Source organism: Mus pahari, chromosome 18 (assembly GCF_900095145.1).
Source record: "Mus pahari chromosome 18, PAHARI_EIJ_v1.1, whole genome shotgun sequence".
Classification (NCBI taxonomy): domain Eukaryota; kingdom Metazoa; phylum Chordata; class Mammalia; order Rodentia; family Muridae; genus Mus; species Mus pahari.
Window position 1 is genome coordinate 50,787,116 of NC_034607.1, and position 12,468 is coordinate 50,799,583.

General features: G+C 40.3%; 1 protein-coding gene across 3 annotated transcripts in view; it reads left to right on the forward strand.

Moving 5' to 3' along the window:
- Camkmt (calmodulin-lysine N-methyltransferase) overlaps nt 1-12,468 on the forward strand; it is a 365,448-nt gene that overhangs the window by 3,501 nt on the left and 349,479 nt on the right. For all 3 annotated transcript variants that reach the window (XM_021218032.2, XM_029531344.1, XM_029531345.1), the window contains exon 2: nt 4,271-4,443. In XM_021218032.2, the coding sequence (XP_021073691.1) occupies nt 4,271-4,443 (173 nt within the window). The remainder of the gene's footprint in view (nt 1-4,270; nt 4,444-12,468) is intronic.

Sequence of the window (12,468 nt, forward strand, 5' to 3'; positions counted from 1 at the left end):
AGTCAAAGTATAGGGGGTAAGACTTTTGGGTTTTTGTTTTTGTTTTTAGGTGTGTCTTAGGGTTTCTATTCCTGCACAAAACATCATGACCAAGAAGCATGTTGGGGAGGAAAGGGTTTATTCAGCTTACACTTCCACATTGCTGTTCATCACCAAAGGAAGTCAGGACTGGAACTCAAGCAGACCAGGAAGCAGGGGCTGATGCAGAGACCATGGAGGGTTCTGCTTACTGGCTTGCTTCCCCTGGCTTGCTCAGCCTGCTCTCTTATAGAACCCAGGACTACCAGCCCAGAGATGGCACCACCCACAAGGAGCCCTCCCTGCTTGATCACTAATTGAGAAAATGCCTTACAGCTGGAGCTCATGGAGGCATTTCCTCATGGGGGGCTCCTTTCTCTGTTATTATTCCAGCTTTCGTCAAATTGACACATAAAACCAGCCAGTACAAGGTGTCATGGAAAAAGTGATTTTTTTTTTCTGTAATAATTCAGTTGATCACCACAGGCTAAACATTTGTAGGCTTTTCATAAGTGTTTAAAGTGACTAAACGATTCATGCATGTTTCATCTGTGATCAGAAGCAGAAAGCTTGAAGAATCTGATCAAGGCTAGTAATTTGTGATTCTAGTTGGCAGTGTTACTCAGTGCTAGAACACTTTGCATGTGCAAAGCCCTAGTTTTGAACTCTATTACTGGGGGGTCGAGAGGTTCTTGTGGCACACTTGAATGATTGGCGTTTATTTTTGTAACTCCATAATTCTGTCTTCCTGTACTCCTCAGGATTCCAATGGTGCCTCCTGGCTCTTTGTATTAGCTGTCTAGCGCTTTCTCTGGAACTCATATTTTTGAGAGATAACTTGTATGACTTGTACATTATTGTTTCTAGGTTATGTAATAAATTGTTGACTTTTGATTCTAGGGCCTACCCTAATTGGGTGAGATCTAGAAGTATGTGTGTGTGATCAATAGCTAAAGAATGTACGGATATTTTGTCTTCCTTTTGGTTGAATTTCATCTGATAACGGTGATAGTTTACTTGCAACTTCAGTCTTTCAACATTCATCCAGTTAGGGATCCTCAGGAAATGATGTAGTTTCCTTAAGAAATCATTTCTTTCAAATGACTCTGGTAGACCACATTTGGGCCAATTGCTGTGCCTAACAGAATGAAGCTATTTGGCTAACCTCGGTCATCAACCTGCTTAACAATCCCAGCAGAATTACATAAAGAAGAGGCATGCACACACAAACTCACAGATGCCTCTAGACTGAAATGCTTTACTTAGGGCCTGAATAATTGGCTGGAGAATCTGGTTAATCTCATAGTGCTATTTAAGGCAGGATGCTCTGTGTTAGATTGTCAGTGCTGAGGCCCTTGATTTTAGACTTGGTCTGCCCTTGACTGTGTATGATGATGCCAAAACTTTATTGGATATGTTTTTCATTGTAAGCAAAAGGCCGAGGGTCAGCTTCTTTCCCACGTCTGCTTAAAATGAAGTCTCTTTCCATCTTCTAGTCTCAGTCTTTGGAGTAGTTTCTAATAACCCTTTAAACTTCACTGGAATCTCTAGTGACTTTCTATGCTCACCTCTAATTTTTATAATTCGAGTTTTCCTTGTGTCCTACTGCTTTTAGATATTTTTTTAAGACTTAATTTTTAATTATTTGTACCTGAGAGGAGGAGGGCTGTGTACAAGAATACAGGTGCCTCTCAGAAGTGGGCATCAGCTCCCGTGGAAGAGTGTGTTACAGGAAATTGAACCTCATCTTCCTACATTTTTAACCTCTGAGCCCTCTCTTCGGCCCCTGGACTACTTGTTTAAGACCCCCAGTCACAAAAATCCGACATGAAGAAGGGAAAGTGGACACAAAGTCCCACCCTAACCAAAACGCTGTTTGTAGTTGATACTTGCCGGGAGAGCAAAAGTCAATTTTCTCCAGTGGATTTTCCCTGGCTGTGGATGTCAACCACACTCCAGACCAGGCCTCATGCCCGGAAGTAGTTGGCCAACAGACAAAGGACTCCATGAAAGGGGAAAGGGGAAAGTGAAAATACACAGTATGAAAAAAAATCTTCAAACAAAAAAGTCTTAGGAAAAAGAGAAACCCCTAAAAAGTGATGTACACTTACCTTAGTTTGCCCAAATATGTTCTTTTAAAGAAATTATTGAACTGTTTATACTCAGAATTCAGTAATTATAGAACTGGAAAATCATTATATTGATTACATTATTTGTAATTAAACTAATTATATATTAAAGACCTTGAGTTGCATCATTAATTTATTTATTTGATTTAAAATTTTTTATTTTATTTTAGTTTTTTGAGACAGGTTTCACTATGTAGCTCTGGCTGTCCTAGAGCTCCCTATGTAGACCATGCTGGCCTCAAACTCACAGAAGTCTGCCAGCCTCTGCCTCCTGAGAACTGGGATTAAAGCTGTGTGCCAGTACGCTCTTTTTGTTTATATGTTTGTTTTTAATGTAAGCACCCATAGCTGCTTTAGCTGTTATCTCAAGGTTCTAGAGGTTATGCTTGAAGTTTGATTTACTTCAAGTAATATTTTAATTTCTACTGTGACTACACACACACACACACACACACAAACACACAAGGAATATGTATATTTTCCAGAAGAATTTGCCCCCTGTGCTGACACCTTGTATTGCTGATTTTATTTTATTTTATTTTTTCGAGACAGGGTTTCTCTGTATAGCCCTGGCTGTTCTGGAACTCACTCTGTAGAACTCAGAAATCCACTTGCCTCTGCCTCCCGAGTGTTGGGATTAAAGGCGTGTGCCACCACCGCCCGCCGTATTGCTGATTTTAATTGTCTATTCCCCTTTGTATTGGGAACTCTCTTCTAGATCCTGGATTGAATTTTTCTGCTTGTGTCTTCTTTGATATCACTATCATTTTTACTGGTAAACTTTTGAAATCTTCATCCAACACTATATCTATTTCAGTATCTTTGAACTCAGTGAGGGATTACGATCTTTTAGAGATATCACATCCCCTCGTCTTTTAATGTTTTTGATGTTTCTGTGATTTAATTTGTAGATGTTGCTTTGACTATCTCTTCCAGTTTGGCTTGGAGAGCTTATTGAACAGTCTAACCCTGAGGCTCAATCTTCATGATGTCTGACAAGGAAAAAACAAATTATAACAGCTATGGAATCAGATTGTATAAGCTATTGAAATTGGTTAGAAGGCCACTAGTACATTGCTAATGACTGTAATCCAAAGAATAGGAAAACTACTATGAACTTAGAAATTATTTAGGGTAAATGTAGAAATACCAAGTGACTTGGAGAAGAAAGGAGGCAGGGAAAGAGAACAACGTAGAGAAGCCAAAGGATTAGGGGTGTGGAGGGTGCGGTGTCAGACTTCTAGGCTCTTGGTTATGTGTGTGGGAAATACTGTAGTTTGATGTGAAGTTATCACATCCGTTAATAAGATGTCTTATATTCAGTTAGGCTCCTGGTTCCTACACCCACCCCCACTCCCAACCGCCCATATAGTCCAGGTACAATTCCTGCCATTTCTCCAAGTTTGATCATTGAACTCTTCAGTGATGGTCATATATATATATATATATATATATATATATATATATATATATATGCATAGTTTTGAGAATGTAAGTCCGAAAATATAAAGCTTCATTAGTTTATATTATATTTCATTTAAATGTGTATCTGTAGGGTTTTTGCTAAAACCCTTGTCATTTAATATATCCTAAAATAAGTAACTACATCTATACACATGCACACACACAGGTACACATGCACACATACATGTGCATATTCACAAGCATACATATGTCACACAAGGTACATATACACACAAGTGTACATATGCAGTGAATGCACACCATGCACATGCACACATGTGTGTATACATATGCACATGCAATTGTGCACATACATGCACACACGCATAGCCTAATAACATACCTGCTCTAGTTCTGGATGTTAAAGGTGTTGCTTGTCTTCTCAGTTCCTGTAATTGACAAATGCCCAAGAGAAAATTGCTCACTCCAGGTCTCTCTCCTACTTAAGACATCAGACTGTTAAACCCTCACTACCTTCACTCTCAGGTATGCTCTTAAGTGTTCTGTCCATATTTTCTCTGTGTGTTCAGCAGGAAGTTAGTCTGAATAATCTAATGTAGTATTATTGGAAGTGAGAGTTCCCTTATCACTTAAAAACTGGAAACTAAATCTTATACCACTTGTATAATATAACCCTAATATTTGGCTTTATTTCAAAGGTTCTGAAGCAGAAACAGCTGGATGACCATCTGAGACATGTATCTGTGAGAAGATTTGAATCATTTAATCTGTTCTCAGTCACAGAAGCCACAAAAAGGGAAACCGAAAAAGAGGCTGGTGCGTGGGTCCAGTACACAAGCATCTTTTATCCCGAATACAGCATCTCCATCAGGTGAGTGTTGTCCGAGTTAAGGTCTGGTAGAAGGAAACCCATGCACTCAGAGCTCAGTGCCTACTATGGCTTTGCAGCAATCTTTATTAGAACACAGCTTTGCAACTTGATGTTAGAATATCCTGCTGCCTTAGACAGAGTCTCTTATGCTTCTGTTTCATAAAAAGTACAAGTATCAAATGAAAGCAGCAACTTCAAAATACTTTCGAAAATTTCTAAAAAGACGCGCAATTTGGCCCAAACCACTTCACTCTCATTGTACTTTAGCTTGTTGCTTCCTTCTCTCTTTCTTTTCTTCTCTCTCTCTCTCTCTCTCTCTCTCTCTCTTTCTTTCTTTCTTTCTTTCTTTCTTCCTCTCTCTTTCTTTCTTTCTCTTATTATTAATTATTATTATTATTTTATTTATTTATCTTTTAAATTTATGTGAGTACACTGTAGCTGTCTTCAGACACACCAGAAGAGGGCACCAGACCCCATTACAGACGGTTGTGAGCCACCATGTGGTTGCTGGGAATTGAACTCAGGACCTCTGGAAGAGCAGTCGGTGCTCTTAACCACTGAGCCATCTCTCTAGCCTGCTAGCTACTTTATTTCTAAAAACACCTTTTATATTTATCATACGTGTGTTTGTAAGTCTATATTGTAAAAATCAACATCTAGTGAAGACATGCTTGTTTACTGTTTTAGTCTCTGTTCTGCTGTGAAAAGACACCACTACAACTCTAATAAAAGAAACTTTTAATTGGAGGGTTGCTTATAGTCTTAGAGGTGTGTCTCCAGAACCATGACAGAGTCCTGATGGAGCAAAATTTTGGCCTTGAGGGTGGCCAATTTTATCTCTCCTTTTGCATTCTGTATTATATCTTTCTACATTAGTCAAGCAAAAACAATGCCTAAGTACACCAAATTCCACAGTAGAACATGGTCTTCAATAGATAATCATAGTAACATTAAGAATGAATGGCAATTGATATTGTCTACTAGGTGATGTCACTACCTTGAGTAATTTCTGTGTGTTAACATCTTCTAATAGCCAATGGTGAATACTATTGATGTCATTTCACAATTGAGGAATAACCTGGTTAAGGTCACACAGCTGCTCAGGTAGTAATTTGTGGCTGTATTTAATCCAGGTAATCTACCTATTGATAACCCATCTGGACTGCACAGCCAGTCTGTACTTGGAGCTTCTGTGTGACCCGGCCTCTTAGTCTAGGTGCATTGATTTTCTTAGTGATCACTGTGCTCACCAGCTTCCTGCTTTATATATTGTTGGCATATTTTTTTTAGGGGGGGTGTTCTTATACCTACCCCCTTTCCTACCTTTATTCTATCCTAATCCCTTCCAACTCCCCAACACTAGGTAGGACAGAAAGGCTAGAGGGGGAAGGGGGCATAGACCTCTTTAGACTACTTTCTGCTGAATAGGGATGCTGGATTCCTAGGGGCAAGTTGTTAGGATATTCCAACTTACTGTCTTTTTCCTCAGGACCACTTGACAAATCACAGCAGCAGGAAACAGCAGCAGCCTCCTAGGAATGCACCTGATAGCCCCTCTCAGGGCTCTCACATTTATACCCTCCCAAAAGTTCCCAGAATTCTAAAAGTCACACACTGGAGAAACTACCTGTAGTTAGCAAAACCACGCCCCTGCTAGTGCATGAGGCAAATCATAATCACCTGCTGTGGAGCAGCCTCTTATCCCACACCTGGGATTAAGACAAAAACATGTTCACATAACTGGGGTTTTGTTTTGAGTTTTGTTTTGTGTTGAGAAACAAAAATTCTCACTACAATATATAACCCTGTTATGCTAAAGAATTTTACCAGAAATTTCCAGAAGCGCCTAGATGAAGGATTTTTGCCAAAAGCAGTTCATTCTTTTTCATTAAAATATTTGTTCACAACTTTTCACCTTTTTGCTATTTTTATTTATTTTCTTTTATCTGTTCAATATGAACCCCATTGTATCTTTAATTCTTTTCAAAACTTATTTTTAGTGATGGTTCTAAAATGCTTCCACTTTCCTTTTAGCCCACCATCCACCAGAGGTAGTGGGGAAGAAAAAATATGGGGGAAGTGGACCTGTTGAGAAAGGTTCTTGGGACCAACTCCTCTCTGTGTTGTCTGGAAATCGGCAGTTCAGTTCACAGGTTAGCAGCAGCAGCTCGATCCACTTGTAGACACTTCATGGATACACCAGCAGTCCAGTTTGGTAGAGTTGGAATAACAAACACAAATCACTAGTGGCAGTGGCACTACCCAGCAGAAAGAGCCAGACCTCAGCCTCAGCAGGAGGGACCAGGAAAAGTTTTTGGTTGTGCCTCTCTAAGGGAAGCAAAGATCAGTGAAGACACGAGGCCCCCAAGCATTGCACAGCTAGCTCTATAAGCAAGCTGCGCTCAACCCTAGTCACTGTCCATGGAGTCCTATTTATATCCTCCAAACATCCATGGGTCTTGCCTCAGTATGTCTCTTGCCTAAGCACCGTTCTGTCTCAGCTGACATCCCTCTGCCAATCAGCTGGACTCTGTGGACGTGGTAAGATACTGCAGCACACCACCAGAAATTTTTTTGGTGTGTTTCTCTCTATGGAGTCCTGACAAATGGAGCTCAACTACACAGTGTAAGGCGGACCAATGCATGTGCGTTGTTAGCGAAGAATCCTTCATCATGTGTCCTTCATGTGCTTGCTTTAGCAGAACATCATTCCTCCTATGTCTGCTTCAGCAAAGCATTCCTTTACGAGTCTGCCTTCCTTCACTGGTGTGCACTTCAGGAAAACACTCCTTCATGTGTCTGTCCAGCAAAACACCATCCAATACAGTTGCCTTTCCAGAGAGCCCTCAAGTGTCCACTTCAGCCCACACTTATTTTTAAAAACTTGACACGCATCACCGTAAAAGCACTTTTGGAAAGCACGGAGGGGCAGGGATTTAGACTGGATCTGGATGCAATAGAAGGTTCTGGAGAAAGGGAGAAATCATTCCCGATGAGAACAAGGGCGTCATGAAATAGCATGAAAACGTGCAAGGCAGAATGACCCGGGGCTGCTGAGAGGGTCCTAAGGGTTGCTTGGTCGTTATGCAGTGGGGTCCAGGGCTTGCCCCACAAACCACACGGACACTGATCTAAGTCAGACAGGGGTTAGGCATGCACTCCAGGACTGATCTGTCAGGGCCGCAGGACAGACTCAGGAGCTGAACGTGACCCCAAGCTAGAATCCTACAGGGTTTTTAAACCTGAAATCCATAAATATCTGTGCCAAGTTATTTCACCATCAGGCTTTAGGACTAGGGGATTTCCTCGGGAACATGTCTGTGTTGTACACGTAGCCTGCTCCCATTGGTTGGGGTACTCACCTGTGGTAAGGGGCTTGCCTTGCCCAATATTCATGTCTTTTTTTTTTTTTAAAGATTTATTTATTTATTATATGTAAGTACACTGTAGCTATTTTCAGACACTCCAGAATAGGGCGCCAGATCCCATTACAGATGGTTGTTGGCCACCATGTGGTTGCTGGGAATTGAACTCAGGACCTTCGGAAGAGCAATTAGTGCTCTTTACCGCTGAGCCATCTCTCCAGCCCCAATATTTCAATATTCATGTCTTAACTTGTCTTCCAGGATGGGACTTGTCTAACATCCATGTCCTAACTTGCCAACCAGGTGTCAGTGACCCAGGTACATGTCTCTTTCTGCCAAGTAGGATGACAATTCCCAGGGAAATCTTGGGAACTTAAACTGTACTTGACCCTTACTCAATATGGAAGTCCTATTCCAAATGGCTTCTTACATTGGTGCAGGTGTCACTCTTATGCTGGGCCCATCCCAGAGGCAGCTTAGAAAAGCAAAGACCATAAAAGTTCACACACGGGGGCAGGAAGTGCTGTCTGGCAGTTGGTTTGGGTCCAAGCTTATTGTGGCTAACTGTAGAAAGCAGTTGTAACTGACCTCTCTTGTGTGGTTTCCAAGAGCACCAAAGCACAGAGCATAAGAGAATATGCAGTCAACCCAGGCGTGAGAAAGTTTCCTAGTAACAGCAGGGACAGGCCTCAACCTTGTACACTCCCACTGACCATGAGCATGCATCCACTTTCTCTGTCTTGCTCCCCAACACCTAAGAGTCCCTGGCACAGCTCAGCAGAGGACACGGGGTGATTCTTGTTAGTAGTCCTTGCATCTGTTCTCCCCATCTTAAACCTCGTACCTCGATTTCTAGCCCTTTGAAGTTTTACTAGACTCAAACATAAATAACCCAAAGAGAATAATAAGTAAGTTAACGACCGTGTGTTAAAAGTATCACATGGCTGTTTACCTTACTAAGCTGTATAAATTATAAAATCATACTGACATAAAATTAAAACTTTGACCATTACTTTCACTTAGCCTTATGTAGATGAAGGAATAATGAAGCTCATAGTAACTTTTCATTAAAAGGAAAATTTAGGGATGTTAGGTCAAAGCTTAGATTGTGAAACCCCCAGGGTCTTTCACCATTCTTGTGTATCTGAAAGCGGTTCCCTCTTTGAAGATGGTTGAGACTGAGGAATGGAGGTAAGGGTACTGTTCCTACTTTATTGCTTCAAAAGTCTTGTTTTTCTGGTGTTTTGTTTCTTAGAGCTTTACAGACCCATCTATTGCTATTAGTTAAACGCATGCAGAAATCCATTGTAGGCCAGAAAGTGCTTTCACTAAATCTTTTATTAAAATTTACCTCCACTCTACATTATAAGCTATGATTTACTATTGCATAGACCTTACTGTGTACATCCTAGATATTGTTTCCATACCTTATTTTTTAACTTAATTTCCCCATGGCTAAATTGAAATATTTTGGCAGCTTTAAATGCTTCCATTATATATGGAGCCATACATGCCAGAGTTATTAATTTATAATTGTATATATGCCCCATTATATGTGGACCCATACATACCAGAGGTACTAATTTATAAATGAATGCAGTCTTAAGAAAAGCATAGGCTGAGAGGCCTGACCCATCCTTTTGTCTTTGAATATGACTACTGTTGCCATGGTAATTGCTGAATTAGAATGCCAGCACTTGACTTTTTGCTTGTCCTAGAAGTGTACGGTGGGCAGGAAGTCAAGAATGTGGCTTTGGCTGTGTTGCTTTTTGAGTACAATCAATGCACCACCACAAAGTCACACATTGCTTCTCCGGGAGAGGAAAAGACAAGTCAAGCCATTACACTATGAGATTAGCATGTGCCTTCTGAGTGCTAAGATGTGTTCACGAAATTAAAGGTATGGCGGATCATCTGTACAGACACACTGCATATCATAGGTACCTATTTCAATAATCATTTCCCTTCGAAACTCTGGTATTTTGGTAGATGTGAAATGACATCTCAGTGTGGCTGTAATTTGCATTTCCCAATGATGATTTCAGGGTTCTGCCTAGTGCTGAGAGCAGAGGCAGGAGAGAGCTATAAGTTGGGGCATGGTGAATATGAATAAAACACATTAATATACATGTATGGTACTGCATAATGAAACCCATTATTTTATGCACTAACTAAAAATTGAATTTAAAAACTGACAAGGCAGGGGCTGGAGAGATGTCTCAGAAGTTAAGAGCACACCAGCTGCTGTTCCAGAGGAGCTGAGTTCTACTCCCAGCAGTCAGTGTTATCTCAAAACCTTCTATAATAGGGTTTGATGCCCTCTTCTGGTATGCAGATGTACATGCAGACAAGGCACCCATATACATAAAATACATAAACAAATATATCTTAAAAAATAACAAAGTGGTAAAAAGGCGAGGCTGGCAACTGAACAAATAGGATTACTGAATTTATTTAAATACATAGTTTTTTTTAAATTAAAGATTTATTTATTCTTTTATGTATGAGTACACTGTCACTCTCTTCAGACACACCAGAAGAGGGCATCAGATCCCGTTCTAATGGTTGTGAGCCACCATGTGGTTGCCAGGAATTGAACTCAGGACCTTTGGAAGAGCAGTGAGTGCTTTTAACTACTAAACCATCTCTCTAGCCCTTAAATACATAGTTTTAATATTAGGAATGGAATTAATAAGAGGTACTAAACAGCTTTTAATTTTTTTATTTTAAAAAGTCTTTATAGGATCTTTAAAACATCCAGTGTGTGAAAAACTCAAGTTCATTGAGTCATGATTTCATGTAACATGTCATAGATCTTGGCTAATTATGACTTAATTTTCTACTTTATCTTATGATTATTATTTATATCATTTGCTTACATATAAATATATCCAGTTTCAGTAAATTCAAATGGTCCCTGGAATGTGTTTTCAAATTTATCTACATTCCATGTAGGTATCTGCTGATTTCTTATTCTGTAGATAAGACTTTAAAAGCCTTTTAGATACAAAAAGCTTCAAAGTAAGTTGCATGTACAGCCTGCTGTTGACCAGTTTCCTTCTGAAAGCCTCTACTTTTTTTGTTCTTTTAAGTCTTTTGGGGCACATTTCACTTTGTAGTTTATTCTGCCTTTTAAAAGCAAAGTTTTTGTTAATCAAGGTAAAATTCCCATGCCCATTTACCTTTGCACAAAGGGTTCCCGTGCAGTCCTCTGCCCTTCCCTAGTGTAGCTAGGGTTTGCTGCTGTCACCCTTCCGTAGCCTGATCATTAATGGGATGAGTAAGGCCACACCCCTGTCAGCAGCCTCCCTCCCCTGATCCCTGCAGCCTCTGACTTGCTTCCTGTTCTGGGCTCACCTGTTCTACACCTCACATAGAGATGGCACACTGCAGTGTGTGGGCTCTGATGCCTGGCTCTTTTCACTTAGTACACTTTTAATTAAAAAGAAAATTGTCCAAATTCTACCATGTTTCAGAAAGTCATTTATTTTTCTGTGGTTGAATTAACGTGTCACTATATGGCTAATAATGCATTTTTAATACTTATTCTTGAGCTAATGGACAATTTGAGGTCTTTTTTCCCCTACTTTTTGGCTATTATATGTAATGCTATTGTGGACATTCATGTGCACTTTGTGTGTACATATTTTTAAAATTCTGTTGGCACGGAACTGGGAATTCAATGGCTAGATAATGCACTTGCTACATGTTTAGCTTTTCTGAGGAATGGACTTTTCCCAGTGATTCTTTTACATTCTTACTAGGAAGGAGCAAGAGTTCAGTTTCCTCCACGTTTATCAGCACTTGTGTTTTATTGTTTGGAAGTTAACTTGTGTATGGGTGGTTTGCCTGCAAGCATGCCTGTACACTGCATGTGTGCCTAGTCCCCACAGAGGCCAGAAGAGGCTATTGGATCTCCTGGGACTAGAGATGGTTGTGAGTCACCATGTGGGTACTGGGAACTGGACCCAGGTCCTCTACAATAGCATCCAGTGCTCTTAAGCACTGAGCCATCTCTCCAGCCCCCATTTGTTTTGCTTTTTGTTTTTTTCTATGCAAAGTTTTAGCGTCGAGGTGATGTGAAATGATCTCTTACTGTGGCTTTGACTGTCATTTCCCAGTTGAAAATGAGAGACATGGAGCATCGTCTATGTACTTACCATATATCTTCTTTGCATTCAAATGTTTTACCCACTGGACTTTTTAACTTAACCAAAATCATCATCTTCTTCTTCTTCTTTTTTTTTTTTTTTTTTCCCCTCCGAGACAGGGTTTCTTTGTGTAGCCCTGGCTGTCCTGGAACTCACTCTGTAGACCAGGCAGGCCTTGAACTCAGAGATCCGCCTGCCTCTGTCTCCCGAGTGCTGGGATTAAAGATGTGCGCCACCACTGCCTGGCTTATAACCATGCATCTCTTGCTAAATCAAAGTGTCTTCTCATATAAATTGTAGTTGAATGTGTTATTTTAGTTGCAAGTCGATTTTGTTTGGTATTAGAATGGCTACTCCAGCTTGTTTCCTGGGACCATTTGCTTGGAAAATTGTTGTCTAACCTTTTACTCTGAGGTAGTGTCTGTCTTTGTCACTGAGGTGCATTTCCTATATGCAGTAAAATTCTGGGTCCTGTTTACGTATCCAGTCTGTTAGTCTATGTCTTTTTA